The 23,102-nt window shown below is 48.5% G+C and overlaps 1 protein-coding gene across 1 annotated transcript in view; it reads right to left on the bottom strand.

Moving 5' to 3' along the window:
- Window positions 1-23,102, bottom strand: part of NECAB3 (N-terminal EF-hand calcium binding protein 3) — a 131,557-nt gene that overhangs the window by 83,394 nt on the left and 25,061 nt on the right. Inside the window, exons 2-3 of the mRNA XM_065414690.1 lie at window positions 16,594-16,618; window positions 10,810-10,918 (exon numbers count right to left, since the gene is read on the bottom strand). Of these exons, the coding sequence (XP_065270762.1) occupies window positions 10,810-10,918; window positions 16,594-16,618 (134 nt within the window). The remainder of the gene's footprint in view (window positions 1-10,809; window positions 10,919-16,593; window positions 16,619-23,102) is intronic.

The following is a 23,102-nucleotide window of genomic DNA, read 5'->3' as shown; positions in this document are numbered from 1 at the left end:
GAGGGCTATGGCCACTCGCTTCTGGACAGTCAGGGCTGCTCGCATCCGGGTGTCATTGCGCTTCAGGGCAGGGGACAGCAACTCACAAAGTTCAAGGAAAGTCCCCTTCCGCATGCGAAAGTTTCGCAGCCACTGGGATTCATCCCAGACCTGCAGCACTATGCGGTCCCACCAGTCCGTGCTTGTTTCCCGGGCCCAGAATCGCCGTTCCACAACATCCACATGACCCATTGCCACCGTGATGTCCTCGGCGCTGGGTCCCGTGCTTTCTGACAGGCCTGTGCTACTCTCAGACTTCAGGCCCTCACCGCGGTGCCGTAGCCTCCTCGCCTGATTTATCTGCATCTGCCTCTGGGAAAGGTGGATGATAAGCTGCGAGGCGTTGACAACGGCCACAACTGCAGCGATTGTCGCAGCGGGCTCCATGCTCGCAGTGCTGTGGCGTCCGCGCTGTCACTGACCAGAAAAGTGCGTGAACTGATTTCCCGCCGGCGCTTTCAGGGAGGGAGGGCGGGAGTGACGGACGGATGACGACAGTTACCCAAAAGCACTCTCGACACATTTTGTTACCCAGAAGGCATTGGCGGCTCGACCCAGAATTCCAATGGGCAGCGGGGACTGCGGGAACTGTGGGATAGCTGCCCACAGTGCACCGCTTCCAATGTCGACGCTTTCCCCATTAGTGTGGACTCACAAACTCTAATTACTGTCCTTAATGTGGACACACACGTTCGACTTTGTAATATCGATTCCACATATTCGATTTAAGTAAAATCGAACTACTCTCGTAGTGTAGACATACCCTTAGTTACTCATCACCATGGCGAAGTTCCTCCCCATCGTGGGACCCCCGGCTCCAGCCTGAGCCTGAACACCTACACTGCAATTAAACAGCCCCTTAGCCTGAGCCATGCAATCCAAGTCAGCGGACGTGGGCCAACTGCACGTGTTCAGCTGCAGTGTAGACGTCCCCATAGCCACTTCTCGCTCCACTTAACTATAGTTCTTTATTACGACAAGCATTTTCCTACCCCCTCGCTCTCCACCCTCCCCCTGCTCCTCTCTCACTCACTTTCCCCAAATCCTCTCTCTAGCCTCTCCCTCCTTGTATCTCTATTGCCTTCCAAGCAGCTGCTGCTGCATCCCCTGCTGCTCCCTGCCATGCCAAGCGCTCCTGCTTTCCCTTCCCCCCAGCCACACCTTCCCCTGCTACCAGCCCCACTGCCAAGTGCCCTCGTCTTCCCCATCGAGGCAGAGCAGAAGGGGCACATATATAAAACACATACAGTGAAACATGTCTGGAGGCCCCCACATTATGCATCACTTCAGCAGACCACTGGGATGGTTTGGCACCAGCCCCCCATACACAGACCATGCCCAAGTCACACAGCACAAGTCCACAGCTTTCTGATGGCCCGAGGTGCGGTGCCAGCGAGGTGCAGACACAGAACGCTACAGTGTATAGGGTTGGGGAGTGCCCCTTCAAATAGGTAGGACGCTTTCTTGTGGGCTTCCTTGTTTCCTGTCGCAGAAGGTTCTAGATCCTAACAGAGCAGCCGTGTGTAGCTAGGCCTGGTATGTGTGCATAGCTACCGTACACCGATATTTGGACCCAACTGCATCCATGTGGTTTCCTCATATTCTCAATGTTGTGCAGAGATCAAAGTCACAGCCTGCTAATGCACGTCACCAATGCAGGGCTGGAGCGACAATGCTGTCGTTATACACGGTAACCGACTGACATAGCAACACAGCTGCACATGGAGCCTTACAGATCTCTAAGGGGGCAGATCCCTGCTTGTAACTGGGCTGGCTGCCTCTGCTGTGCCCCCTTGTGGCCTAGGGTCCTGCTACAGGCAGTCTGCCTCAGTTTCTCCTCTTGAACTGTTCAAATAAACTTCACTTTCGTGGTCAAAAAATACCCCTCCTTGGGGACTGGGTTTATTAATATAAAATCAACTGTGAATAAAACACAACCCCCCAACCCAAGTCCATGCATAGGTCCACACAAGCCAAGGTTTCTCTTCCAACTCTGAGGCCTTCCTGCCTGGGGTCTTTGCAGTCTCTTCCCGGCCCTGCTGCCTGGAGAGCTTTCCTCACTCTCTGCAGGGCTCATTCTCTAATCAGAGCCGGCCTGTCACACTGCCCCAAAGGCCTTGCAGTCTAAACAGAAAACACACCCGGAAGAGGGCAGGGAGCAGCCTTGACGTCAGTGGGTGCCACTCACCAGATTAAAGTTACGCATCTGCTCATGTACCTCCAGAATTGGGATCTAAACACCTTCGTGCTCACTCCGCACCACAGAGGAAGGGCTGGCGTTTAAGCACCGGGACTGTTTGGGTGAATTCTTCTGTCGCTGAGCTGAATGCAGAGGGACGGGAACACTGACGGGAGTTCAGTTTACACAGTTTTCGTTACCCAGAAGGCTGGGTTCCTTGTCCTTATCTGGAATGCTGTGCACAAACAGCAGCACTGAAAAGCCCGGGTCAGTCAATGCTAATGGGTTGTATCTGGCTAATGGGCTGTATCAGGAACGCTGACCCTGGAATCGAGACACTCAGTGATCTCAGATCCTCAGGCCTCTGCATCTTGTCACAGACACCAGCCAGTGACAGCTGGCCATGATGACACCACAGCTGGTGGGATTCAAAGGGAGAAGGAGAGCTGTTCTTATGCATCCCCCTGCCCAGAGTCATGTGGAGACACAGCTCCCCAGACCGGCCTTCTTGGCAGCATGTCAGGCTGTGTACAGATGACAGCAGCATTGATTTTGTGGGCTGACGGTCTGATTTGCAATGTACCCTGCTCACCGCTGTGTGCCTTCTGGCCGTGCTGGGTCATCTGCTGTGGACACTGGGGTAAACCTGCCTTGTCAGGCAGTGGGTAAACTGGAGCCTTCTGCTATGCTCTAAAGCACCAGGGCTAAAGGCAGCCCTTCAGGCCTGGCTCTTTATAATTTGTGTTTCCAACACAAGGGCAAGTGACTTGTATTGGGGAGGGCTCCAAGGTCGCCCAGAAACTGGAGCGACAAGAAGGGAGAGATAATTTATGACAGTGTTTCACACCCACCGGTTCCAGCCTGGAGCATTTCTCAGAACGTCCAGTGGCACTTCCCAACTCTGGGCCCAATTCTGGGCTGTCTCCTGCAACACGCTGACCCATGGGAGCTGAGGGCGCTCTGCACCTCACAGGAGCCAGTTGTTCAGTTTAACTCACCAGTACTTCAATTCCCATTGAAGCCAGTGAGTTCCAGTCCAGCAAACACCCCAGAATCGGGCCCCCACTGACGTCGCCAATTGAATTTATATTTTTATTGGAAACATTTTTGTTCATAGGCAGGACGTTCCCCTCTCAGACACAGACACATCTCATGTCGAGCGTTATCATTGTTATGTGGGGGTGAGGCAGTGACACCGCTCACTCAGGCTGTTGGCATAATGGCTGCCTTCCATTCAGGCTGCATGTGGGAACAATTACATGCCCCTGTCTTAGCGATAGCGGAAACAATGGACAACCAGAGCCCAAGGGCTAGACTGTGTGCAAACCTGGGCAATGTCTGGGCCATGCGGTCCAAGAGGTGGGCAGATAAAGGCACGAGTGGGTGATTAATTTGATTTTGCGGTGGTGTGTCTGTGTGCATATAGGAGAGATGCAGGAGAAATCCCACAGAAACTGACAGAGAATCAGCAGAAAGCCAAGGAGACAGCCAAAAGGCAGTGTGGCTCTCAGAAAAAGCCTAGAGAGAGCTTTTGGGCTGAGTGCTGGCCGGCAAGAGGCTTGGTAGTGTGAACAAAAAAACTGTCTCCTGCCGTTTGATTCCTACCTTGTTCAGGGAAACAGAACTTTGTACATCTTTGTAAATAAACAGGATGGCATCAAAGAAATACCTGACTCCATCATCAAGTTCTCTTCTTAATAGAAATAACCAGTAAGCCCCAAATATTGGCGAACTGCTCATGTCAAAAGAGGTAACATCATTATTTATTATTTGTATTGTGGTCGCCTAGAAGCCCCAGTCACGGACCAGGACCCCAGCGTAGCAGGCGCTGTACAAAAACAGAACTATAAACCCTGCCCAAAAGTACTTACAATCTAAGTATAACCAAGTGTTCTCTGGAAAGAAACTCCCTGGGCAGCAGGAGCTGACCTAAAAGTCAAATGTTACATCAGAGTCAATGGAGACAAATGTGAGAATGACCCTCAGAGGCTACGTCTAGACTACGAACGAGGGGTGTGATTCCCCTGCTCATGTGCCCATACTCGCGGGAGCGCAATGAGAGCTAGCATGTGTATAAAGAGCAGTGTCGCCAAGGTAGCACGGGTAGTGGCAGCTGGGTTTGTACTCAGCCTGGCTCAGCCTTGCCTCCACTGCTACTACTACTGCTGCTTCGGCTACACTGCCATTTATATGCAAGCCAGCTCAAAGAGTATGTGCACACGAGCACAGGAATCACTCCTCTAGCATTCAGTGTGGACGTTGCATGAATGATACCAAGCAGGGCTAGAGGGCTCCAGCTCACAGAGACGGAGACCTGCTCAATGGACAAAGAGTTGGGGCAGAGCTGCTTGAAATATTCTGAGCAACACATTTTTTTTTTTTACGGGGGAGACGAAAACAAACAACCAAAACAGACAATTTGGTGGAAAATTTCATTCTGGTCAAAATGTTCCATTTTTCCAGTGATAAAACATCCCCATATTGATTTCCAAAAACTGTCTTTGAAAACCAAAAAAATGCTGGGGTTTGGTTTCTGTTTGTCATGAAATAAAATACAATTTGCAGGGAATTCCAAAAAAAAATTGAACATTTTTCAAAATTTCCCCATAAAATAATAATTGGCCTTTTTTGACCAGCTCTAGTCAGGAGCAGCCCTGAAGAAGCATCACTCTGAAGAGTGGCTGAGAATTACTGGGAGAGATGGATTGACAGAAGCAGCTCTGGGTCTGGGAACAGCTGCACAAATGGGTGAACAAAGAACAGCAATGCTGAAGAGGCCTTTGCATAGCAGTGGGTAGGAAATAGATGATACAGGGAAAGGACCAGTAATGAAGAAGCCTTAGTTCCACGGGGAATGGTCGATATGCATCTTGGCAGGGGGTTGGACTAGATGACTCTTGCGGTCCCTTCTAACCCTATGATTCTATAGACAGATGGACAGAAGCAGTTCCAAGAGGTCAGGGTCTAAGATAAGTTCACAGTAGGAGGTGTCCTCTATGTGCAAAAGAATGCTCACAGGCCTCGCTAACTATTCCCAAGTTTATGAGCATGCTGAGCTATATCTGCCAGGGATGTGGTGATAGCTCGCTGAGACTGGATCTGGACCTGAATCCAATGGCTCTGCCCTTGGATAACATCCCACAATAGGGGTAGATACTGGTAAATGTTGTATCTTTATTTTTCTGGTAACCATTTCTGATTTTTATGCCTCATTACTTGGACTCACTTAAAAAATCTCTCTCCTTATAATTAATAAACAGTTTTACTATTTTATCTAATCCAACGTGTTTAAATTGAAGTGTCTGGTTAATTATTTAAGATAATAAGATGGCATGTTATTCCCTTAAAGGAATAATGGATTTAATATATTTGTACTGTGTCCAGGAGAGGGCTGGGCAGTGCAGGACATACATGTCTGGGGGAAGATCTGGGACTGGGGATATGTTGGGGTCACCTGCAGTATAACCCAGGCTGGTGAAAGCCAAGGTGTAGCTGGCAGGCTGCAGTTACACACAGACACTCAGGGTATGACCTGCATGCTGTTTGTGAGTGGCCCAGGTGGGAGCTACTTCAGCAAAGCATGTGAGGGACCCAAGGTTGCAGGGCAAGGGTGATACAGCCCTCTGCTGGTCTGGATTGTGCCCTGGTATGTCACACTATAATCTCCTTTGCTGCAGATTGAGCCCCAATGGACCTACCAAACAATTGATCACTGTTCTCTTTATAACAGCCCTTAACATATTTGAAGACTGTTATCAGGTCCCTCCTCAGCAGTCTTTTCTCAGGGCTAAAAATGCCCAGTTTTCTTAACCTTTCCTCATCGGTCAGGTTTTCTAAACCTTTTATCATTTTAGTTGCTCTCCTCTGAACTCTCTGCAATTTGTCCATCTCTTTCCTAAAGTGTGGCACCCATTATTGGACACAGCACTCCAGCGAAGGTCTCGCCAGTGCCAAGGAGAACACGACAATTGCCTCCTATGTCTTACAAACAACACTCCTGTTAATACACCTCAGAATGATATTAGCCTTTTTTGCAGCTGAATCACATTGTTGGCTTATACTCAATTTGTGATCCACTATAGCTCCGAGATCCTTTTCAGCTGTACTGCCACTCCTAGCTAGTTATTCCACACTCTGTGGCTGTGATTTTTCCTTTCTAAGTGCAGTGCTTTGCATTTCTCTTTAGTGAATTTAATCCTTTTGATTTCAGACCAATTCTCCAATTTGTCAAGCTTGTTATGAATTCTAATCCTGTCTTCCAAAATTCTTGCTACCCCTCCCATCTTTCATATTTTCCACTCCATTATCCAAATCATTAATGAAAATATTGAATAGTACGGGACCCTAGACAGACCCCAACAGATACACCCTTCCAGTTTGACAGCAAACCATTCATAACTACTCTGAGTATGGTTTTTCAACCAGTTATGCACCCATTTTATAGTAATTTTATGTAGCCCACATTTTCCTAGTTTGCTTATGAGAATATCACATGGGACTGTGTCAAAAGCTTTACTAAAATCAAGATACAGTAAAAGCTGTGTTATCCGGCACTTTACCAACCAGAAAGCTCTATAAACTGGCATTTCTGATCTTCAATAGGGACTGGTTGGTGCAGGGCCGGCAGGCTCCCTACCTGCCTCCGCATGGCTCCCTGGAAGCAGCAGCATGTCCCTGCTGCTCCTAGGTGGTGGAATGGCCATGGGGGCTTGTGCGCTGCCCTGCCCCACCCTGCCCTGAGCACTAGCTCCGCAGCTCCCATTGGCCAGGAACCGCGGCCAATGGGAGCTGCAGGGGTGTGCCTGTGGGCACAGGCAGCACGCAGAGCTACCTGGCTGCGCCTCTGCCTAGGAGTAGCAGGGACATGTCGCCACTTCTGGGGAGCCGCCCGAAGTGAGTGCCGCCCAGATCCAGTACCCTGAAACTCCTCCCATGCCCCAGTCCCCTGCCCCGAGCCCCCTCCTGCACCCAACTCCGTCCTAGAGCCTGCGCCCCGCACCCCCTCCCACGCCCCAACCCCCAGCCCTGAGCCCCCCCCGCACCCAAACTCCCTCCCTCTTAGTTAACCAGAATTTTTGACTTACCAGCATAGGGTGACCAGATGACAGAGGTCAAATATCGGGACGCGGGGGGAACGGAGCAAAAAAAAAAAAAAAAAACAAGCGGGCGGCGGAGCAAAACAAAAAAACAAAAAAACTGCCGGAGCACAGGAAAAACCGAGAACCCACCGGCAGCTCCACACCCCGCCCCCCACCAGCTTGCCTCCGCTCTGTCTCCACCTCCCCCCTCGGGGAGGGAGGGGGGCAGCACGCAGAGCCCCCCCCCCCGCCAGAGGGACCTGCCAGGGGGCCAGGTGAGTCCCAGGCAGTGCTAGCTTTACCTGGAGCGGCTCCCAGGGAGCATCCAGCAGGCAGGTCCTGTCCCTCTGGCTCCTAAGGTCGCTCGGGTCGGGTCGGGGGGGGCAGGGACAGGGGCGGGGGGCTCGCTGCCGGCGCCTACAAGCCCCCCCGCCCCTGCAGCACACAGTGGAGACCTCCTCGCCGTCTCTGTGCGTGCCTGGGGAGTGGGGGCTGCAGCACTCTGCAGGCTCCTGCCGGCGGGTGGGCGGGCGCTGGGAGTTCAGCTGAGCTGCCTCAGGGCCCAGGAAGAAGAGGTGAGTGGCGCCGGCAGTGCCGGCTTGTGTCCTCCACCAGACGGTCCCCCGATATCGGGACAAAGTGCGTCCCGACCAATTTAAGGTCGGGACGCAGGACAAGTCCCCTAAAATCGGGTCTGTCCCGATAAAATCGGGATGTCTGGTCACCCTATACCAGCACCCCCCATTCCCCCAATATGCCGGATAACTGCCTCCCCCCATCCACTAGACCAGTAGCCCTGTCAAAGAAGTTAATTGGGTTGGTTTGGCATGATTTGTCCTTGACAAATCCATGCTGGCTATTCCTTATAACCCTATTATCCTTTAGGTGCCTACAAACTGATTGTTTAATTATTTGTTCCAGTATCTTTCCAGGCATCAAAGTTAGGCTGACTGGTCTATAATTCCTCTTTCTTCCCCGTTTGAAGGACAGGTCCTATGTTTGCCCTTCTCCAGGCCTCTGGGACCTCACCCATCCTCCATGTAGAAGATAATCACTAACGGGCTGACGCTCTGCTCTGCGATAGGCTTCCTGTGTGACGTTGGCCACATCAGTCAGTCTCTCTGTGCCTGAGTTCCCCATCTGCACCAGGGAGATAACAGCCACGCACAGCCTGACGGGGGGGGGGGTGCGAGGACAACATTAGAGATTGTGAGGTGCTCAGATACTGCGGCAGCGGGGGGTCATATAACGAACATAGAGAGATATTCTTCTTCTGATCTTTTATTCCTTACCGATAAAATCAGCGTTCATTTAAAATCTCATGGCAAACTTCATTATGGTCAGCCATTTAAAACGCTCTTCATCCACTGGGCTGGCTCTGCAGCACCTCACACCTGTGCTAAGTGGGTGTCAAACACCACCCGGTCAGACTGCAAGCTGCACAGGATGTAGAGGGCACTGTCTTTGCAGCCTGTCAATTGTGTAAGATGGCATAAGCAGGTGGAACCCCCCTTACTGTTTGCTTTGATAGCCGCCGATAGATAAGTGGGATCCATCCTTTCACCTGAAGATCTCACTGACAACCTGCTGATTCCATACCCGGGGAGTGTCAGGGAGACTGATTCAATGCCAGAGCCCCGCAGGGTGCTAACCTGCCAGATAAGCTCAGACCAAGCCACCATCTCTATAGTTATTTCTACTCTCTGAGCTCTGGCAGTTCAACACATTCCAGATCCAAGCATCCGCACCAGAACAGGAACCATTTCACAAGTCATCCTGCCTGAGTGGTTCAGCCATGTTGCGTCTGAGCAAGGATGCAGTTTGCGGGCTGGTTGCTCACTTTAAGTTTCACAGTCTCACCTCCAAGACAAACAGGTCTAATGCAAAAGCTGTCGGTTCCACCTGAAACCTGGCTAAGGGGAGAAAAGTCTGCTGGAGATGACAGAGCAGAGAACCAGCAATCAGGCTTCTGACAACGGAATCCCCCTTGGAGCTCACAAGTCCGTGCAGCTGCTAGGCAAAAAATTGAACAGACTCTAATCTCTGGTAATACAAACACGGTGGTGGCAGCTGTCACCGCTCATGCTAAACCCTGTGTTCCATATGCTGGAGACCCTGCAGAATGGTGGAAATGGAAAGACAGCAGGCGCCCTGATCTTGCTACTACCGTAATGCAGGGCAGTGGGGGAAGGGAGGTTGTCTTCCTCTGCAGCCCGAGGCATGGTCAGTTGCAGGTTTAAACTAGTGTAAACGGTGGATTCTCAAAAAGCAACAGAGGGTCCTGTGGCAGTAACTTGAAATCTTTAGACCATGGTTTGAGGACTTGAGTAACTCAGCCAGAGGTTAGGGATCTATTACGGGAGTGGGTGAGTGAGGTTCTGTGGCCTGCGATGTGCAGGAGGTCAGACTAGATGATCATCATGGTCCCTGCTGACCTTAGAGTCTATAATGCGGTGAAAGCAAAAGAGATCTAGGTTTAGTTCCTGGCCTTGCAACAGACTTGGAGTTAGGTGCCTACTTACCTTTGAGGATTTGGCCTTCATCTTTCTGTGCCTCAGTTCCCTGTCTTACTGCAGGGAAAACTGTGTTAACTCAACGGGGTGGGGGAAAGTAATGACTGTTTGTGAGCTATTGAGATACCATGACAATGAAAGCGTTGGAAAGAGATGACCTCTCTGCCCAGCAGTCTGAGACTCTGCTTGCTTGTGCTGAGGATCTACACAGATCAGAGAGTCCGGCTGCTCCCAGATGGTGTAGAAAGCCTAGGGCCAAATTCCTCCCTGGTGCAACTCCGTTCATTTAAATAGATGTATGCCATCATTTTAAAAAGTGCAATTTGTCCTTACTCTGGTTCAAACATTAAATACAGCATTTCCATGCCATCTGGATGTACATTGCGTAGAATGATACACTAGGGTAGTCTTTGATCTCCGTAACAGTGGAATTCTGGAGTAACTCTACTGTTCCTCTAGGATATCTCCAGCCTATAGAAATCAGAACTCGGCTCACTATTTTCATTGAAAGTAGCCTCAATTCTCAGTCACTCTAAGTCCCATATGAAGGCCCCTTTATGCTGACAGGGTGGGGCAAAGCAGCCTTTATGTAAATGAGAATTGAGGTCCCATGTGTCACTAACGCCACAGAATTGTCATTGTTTTGATCCCATTGCATGCTTCTATCTCGGCTCTAATACGGTTTGAAGGTGGTGCATATTTCTGAAACAGATTTTTAAACTGCAAACCAATGTAACATAATTTTAAATGGATGTTGCTTGGAATTAATTCACATAAATCTGATAGCGATTGTCTCCAAATGTCGGACTCTGCAGCAACATTCAGATCTGGTATTCAATGAATTTTAATATCTGACAATTCCACGATGTAGATTTATCTCATGCCTAATATTTATTGCAGAGGTTTATTTGCACCAATCTCCAAATGTCACCCTATCCACAAACAATGGAGTTTTAAATCCTGCTTCACATCCTCTTGGCTAGGACATTATAGTACTTACTCTGAATGATGCCTGTCAATTCCACTGAACAGCTCCCACAGCTCCTCTGAGCTTAAAATACCATCAGCAAAATAGTTCTTAAACTCTTCAAATGACAGCTTGCCGTCATCTGCATGTAAATAAAAAGAGAGGAATAATTATACAGCTGCAAAGAGAAGTGAATCAGGCCACATAAAGTCTATACAAGAAGCGTGGGCTGACTGGGAGTGTTCTGGATGGTCATAGACATTTCAATGGAACCACATTCCATCAAAGTACACAGGGCTGTCAAAACAGAAATACTTGATGAAATCAAGTCGATTTCCCCAGAATTTTGTTTTGGAAGAGACGCAAGGAAAAAGAGCCCTGATACTGTCAAAACATCCCAGCGACATTTGGGGAAGGAAACGTTTCCATTTTGCATTTTGAAAGAACTTTTCATTTCCCATTTGTTTACATTATAAGGCAAACACATTTTTAAAGTTGAATTTTGTCAAAACAAAACTTTTGAAGTGAACTGAAACAAAAATTGGGGAGGGGGGGGCTTTTCCTTCAGAGTGTTTCAAAATGTTCAGTTATCACCATACACTAAACCCACCAACCCAAATGAGACCAAAGTATTAAGCCCCCAGTTCTCTCTCCGATTCAGAATGAAGTCAGATTTTGCAATCTTCGATCCTTCACCAAGCAGAACTTCTGTTCTCTGCACAGCTCTATTAATAATAACACTTAGTCCTTCTATAGCTCGTTCCAGGCGAGGCCCACAAAGCACACCGCAAGCATGCATTAATTAAGCCTCACAAAATGCCTGTAGTTCAGTATTATTATCCCATTTTCAGAAAGGAAAATCTAAGGACCAACTCCCTGACACTGAGATCTGCTGGGCTAGTGACAGTCTCCCAGAGGAAGCTGCTGAAGCCCCATCACTGGGGGCATTTCAAACTAAGCTTGACAGCAAACTAGTGAAGCTTTTCAAAAGGGACTGGTGATTACGCATGTCTGTCTTTAGCAGTCCAATGTGAGGTGCCTTAAAGGGGCCTGCTTTTCAGAGGACAAGGGCTCAGCATATCAGTTGTCTCACAGTGGGTTCCTAAGAACTGAGATTCCCCAAATCACTTGCCACAGGTGAAAATCTTGGGCTAACCAAACCAAAGGGAATAACCCAGCTCAGAAAGAGGAATTAGGAGGAGGGCTTAACAGGCTTTTGGCCTCTGGATTCTATGTCTTGATTCCCCTCTCACTCATACCACTGTAAAGCAACAGTAATGCCAAAGAAACCAATGGGGTTATACCTGTGTAACACTGGTGCAAGCGAGTGGCAATTCAGATGAAGAAATAGAGAAGTTACCATGAGTCAGTGGAAGTGCCAGGAACAGAACCCCGGGTGTCCTGATCCCCAGACCCCTGCTCTACCTACTAGTGGTCACATCTTGAGGGATCCAGCATATTAGTATCCAAACTGGCGTTTAAGAAGGACGCCAGGGCTAACACCCAACTCTTGCAAAAAGTGTCATGGGACGCATCAGGCACACAAGTGACTGTTATCCTCTGCCTTGCTGTATAATAGTGGAAAAGAGTGAAATACGGTTCTCCCTCTTCTATGCCAGCAAATGCAGCAACCAGATGCTGCTTGGCAAGTGATCAGAGAAAGGAAACAGCCAGGAATCCAGTTGTGGGGGCAGGGGATCGGAGCCCACAGCTCCCCTTTGAATGTGGCTCTGAGACCTTTGGCTGCTGTTGCTACAAAATGCATTTGTAAGGCAAGGTCTCCTCTCCCCACCTTGTCAGGCCCACTCAGCAGAGCGATTCCCGGGAGGACCCTGGACACTACAAAAACGAGGAGTACTTGTGGCACCTTAGAGACTAACAAATTTATTTGGGCATAAGCTTTCGTAGGCTAAAACCCACTTCATCGGATGCATGCAGTGGAAAATACAGTAGGAAGATATACATATCCACAGAGAACATGAAAAAATGGATGTTGCCATACCAACTATAACAAGACTAATCAATTAACGTTGGGCTATTATCAGCAAGAGAAAAAAAACGTTTGTAGTGATAATCAGGATGGCCCATTTCCAACAGTTGACAAGAAGGTGTGAGTAACAGTAGGGGGAAAATTAGCATGGGGAAATAGTTTTTACTAAACCTTGACACTACGTGGTTCATCTCTTAAATACAGACATATTCCCATCAGAGTCCAGCCGACATAGCCAGCAGCTTCCAGCTGCTGGGGGTGGGGTGGGTGTGATACTGCACCCCATATTTGTCATAGTAATATTATTATAATATAGTTATGACATAATTATGATGTATTTTGTACAAGATAAGTCATGTGAGGCGTCATTGGAAAAGTTATGATTTGCTGAATATGATTATCCTATTTTTATGCATGTATCATTTTTGTATCTGAAGTTATAAATACTGACTATGTATCTGTACTTCAAATGTAGTTACACTTGGGTAATGCCCACTAGACAAGATGCTTTCAGTCTAGATCAGGGATCGGCAACCTTTGGCACGTAGCTCACCAGGGTAAGCACCCTGGCGGGCCGGGCCTGGTTTGTTTACCTGCCACGTCTGCAGGTTCGGCCAATTGCAGCTCCCACTGGCCGCAGTTTGCCGCTCCAGGCCAATGGGGGCTGCGGGAAGTGGCATGGGCCGAGGGATGACGTGGCAGGTAAACAAACCGGCCCGGCCCGCCAGGGAGCTTACCCTGGTGAGCCACGTGCCAAAGGTTGCCGATCCTTGGTCTAGATAGCTGGTTGGGAAGGGCCTATTCGGGGCAATGAGCCATTAGGGAAAACAATAGGCCTTAGGAGAAGCTTATCTCCCACCTGGTGAGTTCCCGGGAACACTCCAGACAGCCTGTAAGTAATGGCTGCTATGACTCCACAAGGACATGTGACCAGGCCACATGATTCTGGAGTCCATCTTGGGATGTCAGTATTTTTCCACAAACCAGCCTGGGAACCAAGTTTTGAAACAAAGGGTTCCCGCCATATGCTAAAGCTGTATAAGGCAGGGAGTGACATCATCTGTTGTTTTTCACTCCCCACACAAGAAGACTCCTAGAAACACCTGAGGAAAAAAGACTGAACTGGGGGAAGTGCTGGACCCAGGCTAACGGGATTTCTAGCCTGTCTATGAAGACCTGAAAAACCCAAACTGTAAAGCTAATGCAGCTTGTGTCTTAAGAATCTACAAGTCTGCCTGTACCATCAGTTAGGGTGAGAATCTGCTATTCATATCCAACCTATCTAGTATATTAAGCTTAGTTTGCGGTTTTGTATATTTGCTAGGTAATCTGCTTTGATCCGTTTGCCATCACTTATAACCACTTAAAAATCTATCTTTTGTAGTTAATAAATTTATTTTATGTTTTAATCTAAACCAGTGAGTTTGAAGTGAAGCATGTGGGAATCTTAGCTCAGAGAGGCTGTTGCATATTCCTCTCCACATTGAGGGGGAGGCGAACTGGATAATAAATTCAGACTGGTTGGGGTTTTGACCAGGGCAGGACGGTACCACTCTGGGGTCCTAAGCTAGAAAGCTGGGGGTTATTTTGGCTGTAGACTCTCTTTTGTTGGTTCACATGCAGTGGCTGGTCAGAGATCCTGCATGTAACTGCAGCTGGGTGTGTCCCTGCCTGTGTGGATGCTGGTGGAAATGTAAGACCAGGAGCGTTTCTGCAGCTTGTCACAGCAGCACGGTGTGAGAGGGAGCCCAGGCTGGTGGGTCAGAGGGCTCTACAGTACCCCAGTTCCAGATGGCGCCCCAGGGGGAACCAGTCACAGTAGGTTCTCTTTGCTGAATGGCTTCTTGTTCCTCTCTGGCTCTGGGGCAAATCTTCTGCATTGCAGAGCTGGCAGAACGGTAACACATTGGGCTATGTGGCTTGTCATGTTCTATTTTCCCCCAGGGCAGATGGGCAATGACCTGGGGAGAGATGGGGGGGTTCGCCTTCCCTGCAGTGGGTCACTTGCCAGGATTATCTGGGTAGATCTCACTTAAACATCTCCCTGACATTGCAGGGGTCTCAGGCACTGGGGCACCTCCGCCCGAGGCACAGAACAATCCAGTCTCCTGTCGGTGTCATTCACTTTGGTCTCATTTTGGTTGTTGGGTTTAGTGCGTAGGTGCTGGGTACTGTTGGTGACCCATGATATTCAGGAGGTGAGACTAGATGGTCTAGTGGTCCCTTCTGGCCTTAAACTCAATGACTATTAGCCAGTACAGGAGGGATTGATAGAAGATTACTCCTCTCAAACTGTGTTTTCATCCATGGGTCCAGCACAATATTTCAAGGCCAATTTTTTTCTGTCAGGCACATTTACTGCAGGTCTAGAACTAGGGAAAACAAGGGATGGGCACAGCCCTCCATCCTGGGCCCTGTGGGACTAACAAGGACTTCACTGGAAAGGGACCTGTTAGTCCTAAAGGCTAACCAGGTAGATGTGTGGCTGTGGTCTGACTATATGAGTTCTTCCAGTAGCAGCTAGGTCATACAGTCCCATTGAAGTCCCATAGCAGCCAAAGTCAATGCACTGCAGGAAGCAGAACCCTTCTTTCTCCCCTGTTGTTTGCCTTCAGTCGTATAGGTGCTGGTAACTGTAGGGAGGAACTAGATCTGGCACAAGTGAGCTGAGGACGAGGCCCATAATGTGCATGTGTTGAAGTGTGCTTTGATTTCATTTCGCTAGCCCTGGCCAATTGGAGGCCAGACGCCAGCTCTGGGCTACCAGGGGGGTCTGTTCTTGCTTTTGCATAGGCTGTGAATTTGCTTTCAGCATGGGCCAGGGAGGATGCAACAACAGGCAAATTCAAATGAAACCAGAAACAGCATCATCAAATGAACGTCAGGTTATAGGGAAAGAGCAAAGGCCTGGACTGATATAGAGGTCAGCCTGGATAATGGAAACAAGCATAGGGTACGGGTGCTGCAGGCAGGGGTTAGCACTGATTGTCAGGTTATAGACAGGGGTTAGCCATCTCTCCTATTCCTCTGTTGTAACAAACCCAGATGCCTAGGGCTCTAGGTAATAGCACAGGGCTCACGGGCTGGGACAATTTTTATGAGAGATGGCACAAAGTTCTGTGTGAGATTGGAAGGGCCTGAATTACCAAACATCAGGAGAGCCAGGGTGCCCTGAAAATGTGATCGCATACGTGTGCACCTGGAATATGAAGGGCATTATAGACAGAACCGTAGGAATTCTGCTCCATTGGGCTCTCAGCCCAAGAGCACCTTATTTAATTTTAAATCTGCAGAAGGGAAGCTGGTTTTGGTGGCAGTTGATTATTTGCTGGGTTCACACAATTAGTAAAACGAGGTTCTCCAGAATAACACAGGATAAATTCTGTAAATACATCGCTACCCCCACACAAGGCAGTCAGACAGAGACCCTCATACAGCTGGGCCACAAACCAACCACAGATAAGGGGGCTAGGAGAAAACTTCCCCTAGGAGCAAGTTATTCCGTACTTGTCCAGTGGGGTGGGGGGGTGAGGGGGGGCGGCTATTTCACAGGCCACTGTCAAAGACATCTAGAGAACAGGTGGGCCCCATGTCTAATCTGGACAGGCAACTCTTGTGCTCCATTTCTTTATCTCCCTAAAGGCTTTCCCAGAGGCAGCAGGGGAAGGAGGATGGGAAGGTTCAGAGCTCTTTTCCTCACAGCCGATGAGATGTTTTTCTTTTCTTTGTCACTTTATTGGCAGACACCTCCATAGGGAAAGCACTAAATCTACTTTCCTACAGGCAGCTTGGAAACAGGGATAGGATACAATGTCCTGAGTACTCACCGTTCTTGTTGGCTCGTCGAAAAACCTGAAAAGAAAAACACAGAAGGTGTTGTAACAACACTGGGGATAGAGGGCATCGTCTTTTCATTCCTGCGTGATACAGAAAAGTACCATTCCCTGCTGCAGAGCAAATCAGGACACTCAATTTGCAGACCCCTAACGAGGCGCTAATCTACCCAAATTACTAGGGGTGTGGCTACACAGCAGTGGCAAGGGCCATGGCTCAGGCTAGCCACCTGAGTATGTGCCAGGAGCTGGCTAGGATTGTACCTGGGGTGGCTAACTCAAGCCACAGCCCATGCCACTGCAGACACACTGCTACTTTTAGAACACCAGCTGGAGCAGAGCTAGCATGTGTCTGCCTGCCCTGCCCACACGGAGAAGCAGCCTCCCTGCTGCTGTGTAGACACATCCTTGGAGTGTTAATTACCAATGTGGGATGGGTTTGCTCAGAGGAGATTTTCCTTTGCAAACTATTCAAGCTGTTTCTCTCCTCCAATCTACAGAGCCCTGAGGATGCCTGTCTATGATTTAGCAAACTCCAGCATGTGCACAGAGCATCTTTTTGTTCCTCTGCTCGCTTTAGAGTAGCGAGCATGGAGGGATCCAAACTAGAAAGGACCAGATTGCAGCATGTGGCCTGCAACATGCAACAAGCACATGACCATGCTTGTTCCTTCAAAGTCTTCAATGTTTCAGCTCCTTTAAACAAAATAATTACCATGACACCTAGCTCATATAGAGGGCTTCCCCCCCAGTAGATCTGAAAGTGTTTTACAAAGGAAGTCGGTATCATTGTGCCCATTTTACAGAGAGGGAAACTGAGGCACAAAGCAGTGATTCATCCATGGTCACTCAGCCAGCGGTGGAGCCAGGAAGAGAACCCAGGTTTATTGAGGCCCATTCCAGTCCAGTTCACTCTCCACCAGGCCACCCTTGCTTAAAAAGATAACAGCATTAAGCACTTAGTGCAGCATCTCCCGCATTTCACCCAGCAGAAAAATCGCTGAGTAACAGCACTAAGGAAATGGGACTTCCCTTCCCTATATGATCTTCCTTAATAGCAGCCCGTCCAGCAGCAAAACTCCTCCCCCCTGGTGAGGGCAGAGCAGTAACTGATTCTGTGCCCACTACAACATGCATTTAAGAGTCATTCTGGGTATGATGAAGGAGCTGGCTACAGAAAGTCAGTTTTCTGGCTAAAGTAATTCTGGATAATGGGGTAATCTGTTTCTTTGTTTCACGTCTGATACATTTTGTACTGATTTCTTTTGAGTCTGATGAAAAGAATATGGATAATATTAGGCAGGAGGTGGAAAAGAAATTATCACTTGCTTTGACCTGCCACCCACACACCTCAAAAGCAGATGAGCTGAGCTAATGTTAAGGGGATCTCCCTCCACGCTTCATTCCTCTGGGATTGGCTGGTAATTTCAGTACACACTGGCTGACTTCAGATGAATTTAGGAGATTACAGTCTAGCCTGTTCATTTGTAAGTTACGCCAAAGATGCTGCAGTGTTATAATGTGCCGGGCTGTGAGTGCTCACGGCTGTATCGTGTTCGAGAGGTTATATCTGATCAAAGCTTGTGTGACTTTTAGTCACGTTATAATGAAAACGTAAAAAGGGAAATAACCTTACACTGAGAGGCAGTCACTTCACAGGCTGTGCTCCTCAGTAACAAAACAGTGTTATAAGTCCTGCCCAAATGGAACAGACCTATGATCCATTCTGTCAGCTAGCCCACCGTGGGCCATACACAACAGATCAATGGCCCATTCTGCAGCTAGCCCACTGTGGGCCATACACAACAGATCAATGACCCATTCGGTCAGCTAGCCCACCGTGGGCCATACACAACAGATCAATGGCCCATTCTATCTGCTAGCCAACTTTGGGCTACACCAGAGCAGACCAAGGACCCATTCCATTGGCTATCCCATGTTGTGCCATACCAGAGCAGACCAAGAACCCATTCCATTGGCTAGCCCAACCTGGGACATACACAACGGATCAATGACCCATTCCGTCGGCTAGCCCACCTTGGGCCAGACCAGACCAGACCAAGGACCCATTCTGTCAGCTATCCCACCTTGGGCCACACCAGAGCAGACCAATGGTCTATCGAATTCACTACTCTGTGTCCATCAGTGGTCAGTTCCTGGCGCTCCAGAGGAAAATGTAAAACCCACATAGCTCCCTCAGTTGGGCAATACCAGCCATGGGGGGAATCGTTTACCATGTGCTATCTAACTAATCATCCCCACCACCACTTCCTGCAGCACAATCCCTGGGTGTCTCCTAGCCCTGCCCTCCTCGTCTGATGGAACCCCATTACAAGGGGGCTGCTAGTCGGAAGCTAGCCAAAGCGAACTGAAAGTCAAATGTGGGGGAGACTAAAATCTGAGGAATCGGTCTGAAAATGGAAATCCAGCTTCAGTGCAGCCAGTAGAAAGAAGTGTAAACTAGACTGTAAGTTCCTTGGGGCAGGGAACATTTTTTATTCAGTGTGTGCACAGGACCTAGCACAATGGGGTCCTGGTCGAGGCTGGGCCTGCGAGGTGCTACCACAGTCCAAATAACTAGCGATGGACTGGGGACTCTCATGGCTTTATGGTAAGTGTGATTTGGGGGGGGGGGGGGTGCGCGCGCGACTGTGTGTGTTGTGCTGAGAGAATTGTGTTGATTTGTGCGCAGTTTGTGTTATGCTATGAGATTCATGCTGATTTATGCAGGTGCAAATCAGCAGTGTGTGACTTGAGGGACGATGTGTTTGCGGAATTGTGTGTGCTGGTTGTGTTGTGTTGGTGGTTTTGAGGAACTGTGGCAGCTGGCCCATCTGTGCAGTCTCTCACACAACCAATGAAGCTGTGGTGTAAGAGTGGTGATTGATTGACTTACCTCTGATACCATCATGGTCTAGGACTCTTGGCATGGCAGAGACACATGCATTGATGTTGCAGGGGTATAATGTGTAAAGTTAAAATGGCTGAGAACCTAAAATTGGACAGTAACAGGCCACGAAACCCAGTGATGGGGGAACCCGGTGATACTCGGAACAAAAAGAGCTCTCAGCCATGCTGGTAGCTGCTTCCACCACTTCACACTGACTCAGACATTCCAGGCTTCGGAGTGACACACAGTGACAAGCCCGGAATCTCACTATAGACACAGGTTTCAGAGTAGCAGCCGTGTTAGTCTGTATCCACAAAAAGAACAGGAGTACTTGTGGCACCGTAGAGACTAACAAATTTATTTGAGCATAAGCTTTTGTGGGCTACAGCCCACTTCATCAGATGCATAGAATGGAACAAATATATATACATACAGAGAACATGAAAAGGTGGAAGTAGCCATAAGAGGCTAATTAATTAAGATGAGGTATTATCAGCAGGAAAAAAAAAACTTTTGTAGTGATAATCAAGATGGCCCATTTTAGACAGTTGACAAGAAGGTGTGAGGATACTTAACATGGGAAAATAGATTCAATATGTGTAATGACCCAGCCACTCCCAGTCTCTATTCAAACCCAAGCAAAGTCTGGCATTGCAGCAGGCCAAAGATGCACAGACATCTTCCTGGGCCAACTCCTGGGATTAAATAGGGCCCTTGGCCAACCAGAGGGCCGCAGGGCATCGCCATGCTGAGTCTCTTGGGCAGTACTTCCTGTATCAGCTGATATCCACAGTGCTCCCTAGCTGGACTGCTCTATGGCTTCCTGGTAGCACTGTCAGAACATCAGCTATCCCGACTTTGCAGATGAGAGTTCTAGTCCCTAGATTATTACAGTCCCTACTTGTCCTATTCCTTTTGTACTCGTCTTTAGCAATTTGTCTATGTTTCTACTTCCTGTAGGATTCCATTTTTGATTGTTAGGTCATTAAAGAGCTCCTGATGCAGCCACAGTGGCCTCTTAGTATTCTTCCTATCTTTCCTTCACACTGGGATGGTTTACTATTGTGCCTTTAATATTGCCTCTGAGAAACTGCCAGCTCTCCTGAACTCCTTTTTCCCTTAGATTTTCTTTAAGAACATCAAAACAGCCATAATGGGTCAGACCAATGGTTCATCTAGCCCAGTATCCTGTCTTCTGATAGTAGCCAATGCCACTACATGCACTGCTTCATAGCACTGCTTCGTGGCTGGATAGCCATCTGTCTTGGATGGTTTAGATGCAACAAATCCTGCATCTTGGCAGGGGGTTGGACTAGATGACCCTTTCAGTCCCTTCTAACTCTATTATTCTATGATTCTAGGTGCTTCAGAGGGAATGAACAGAACAGGCAATCATTGAGTGATCCATCCCTTCATCCATTCCCAGCTTCTGGCCACCAGAGGCTAGGGACATGCATGGGGTTGTGTCCCTGACCATCTCGGCTAATAGCCATTGAAGGAACTGTCCTCCGTGAACTTAGCTAATTCTTTTTTGAACCCCATTATAGTTTAGGCTTTCACAACATCCCCTGGCAAAGAGTTCCACAGGTTGACTGTGTGTTGGGTGAAGTAGTACTTCCTTTTGTTTGTCTTAAACCTGCTGCTTATTAATTTCAATGGGTGACCCTTGGTTCTTGTGTTATGGGAAGGGGTAAATAACACTTCCTTATTCACTTTCTCCACACAATTCATGATTTTATAGACCTCTATCATATTCCCCCTTAGTCATCTCTTTTCCAAGCTGAAAAGTCCTAATATTTTTAATCTCTCTTCATACAGAAGCTGTTCCATATCCTTAGTCATTTTTGTTGCCCTTCTCTGTACCTTTTCCAATTCTAATATATCTTTTTAAGATGGGGTGACGAGAACTGCACGCAGCATTCAAGGTGTGGGTGTACCATGGATTTATATAGTGGCATTATGATTTTTTCCCCTCTTTCTTCTCTTTGAATCCCATCCGTCAGCTCAACAGCAATGATGGGGCCAAATGAAATCTTTCCACCACTTTCTATTGTGATAGACCCAGGCCAGTTGGGTACAGCAGAATAGCAGAAAGCAGATACATTGGCCACTGGATTAACAGTTTTCTGTTCCCTGACTGACCAGAGCAGGGGCTGCTCCAGGCTAATGAGAACACCTGACTCCAATTAACCTGCAAAGAGTCAGGTGAGGGCATTAAGCTAATGTGACCACCTGACTCTAATTAAGGCCCCGCTGATACTATAAAAAGGGCTCACTCCAGTCAGGCAGGGGAGAGCAAGTGCGGCTGAAGGGCTGGTTAATGAAGACACCCTCAAGTTATTGATAAGGGACCCCTAAGGTAAGGGTGAAGAAGGGAGAAGCAGGAGAGCTGTGGGGAAGTGGCCCAAGGAAATGTAGCAACTCTGGCAGTGAAAGGTTGGCTGCCAACAGCTGCTACCATTAGGGTCCCTGGGCCGGAACCCGGAGTAGAGGGCGGGCCCGGGTTCCCCCCAACCCACCACTACAGGAACACCTCCTGGGAGGGGAAGTCAGGCCCCTGTCAGGACAGGAGGCTAAACTGTTCTAAAACAAGCCCTAGGGACAACAGAGACTGTGGGAGTTCTCTCACCAACCTCCTTGCTGACTTATGATGAAAAGGGCTCAGTAGACTGTAACCCTGGCCCTAGAGAGAGAAGGGCTACGTGGAGGGTCACAGAGAGCCACTGAGGCTAGCATATACCGCCTAGAAGCGCAGGACCTGCGGGGACAAGGTCAGAGCTCTGCCACACTATCTTGTACCAGCTTCATTCTTCTTTAAACCTTTTGGTTCCATGTCATTCTTCACCAGGTCTATCCAACACATCCTCGGTCTTCCTCTATTTCTAGTTCCTTGCACTCTGGCATGTATTGCCACAGATGGTAACCTTTCCAGGTCCATTCCTGACATGTGTCCAAACCATCTCAGCCTCTTTCCTGAATCTTCTGTAACAGTGTTATTTCTTGGAGTTTGCTTTTTCAGTGTCTATAATCTGTTGGTCTATGCGACTTCTTGTTAAAACCAGGTACTGTATCAGAAGATTGGAGGCTAGCAAGTATTGTCCCTATGTTCTAAAAAGTCTCTAGGAATGAACCTGGGAACTAGAGGCCAGTTATGAGTAGGAAGTGTGCTGGTCTCTTTCATATCCATCATTCCCTCTGTTGTTTGCATCCATGTATGTACTAGGCCTCTGCATCTGAATGCCCAGATTTTGTGGCTGTAACTCAGGTACCAGACAGAACATTTAGATGTCACAAGCCAAATTCTTTGCTGGGGTAAATGGGTGAAGAGCTCCATTGGAGTCAGAATTTAGCCCTTTGAAATGTTTTTTCACTTCTCTAAATTCCCCTTCTTTTGGTGCAAACACTGAGTTACTGTGAAAGTTTCCTGCTTCCATATGCATTCCTGCCCTCCATACTAACGTCCTGTAGGAAACTCTGCAGCTTGTCCCCTAAGAAATCCTTTGTCCTGTGGCTGGGGAGAGGGATTTTATTATGCTGGTCACACTCCCAACCCCCTGGCTTTTACCCACCCCTCATCATGCTTCCCCCTTAGCGAGCATGCTTAGCAGCTGAT

The sequence above is a fragment of the Emys orbicularis genome, chromosome 12, assembly GCF_028017835.1.
Source record: "Emys orbicularis isolate rEmyOrb1 chromosome 12, rEmyOrb1.hap1, whole genome shotgun sequence".
Taxonomy (NCBI): domain Eukaryota; kingdom Metazoa; phylum Chordata; order Testudines; family Emydidae; genus Emys; species Emys orbicularis.
The sequence above is the reverse complement of the archived record's forward strand: the minus strand, read 5'-3'. Positions and strand labels throughout refer to the sequence as shown.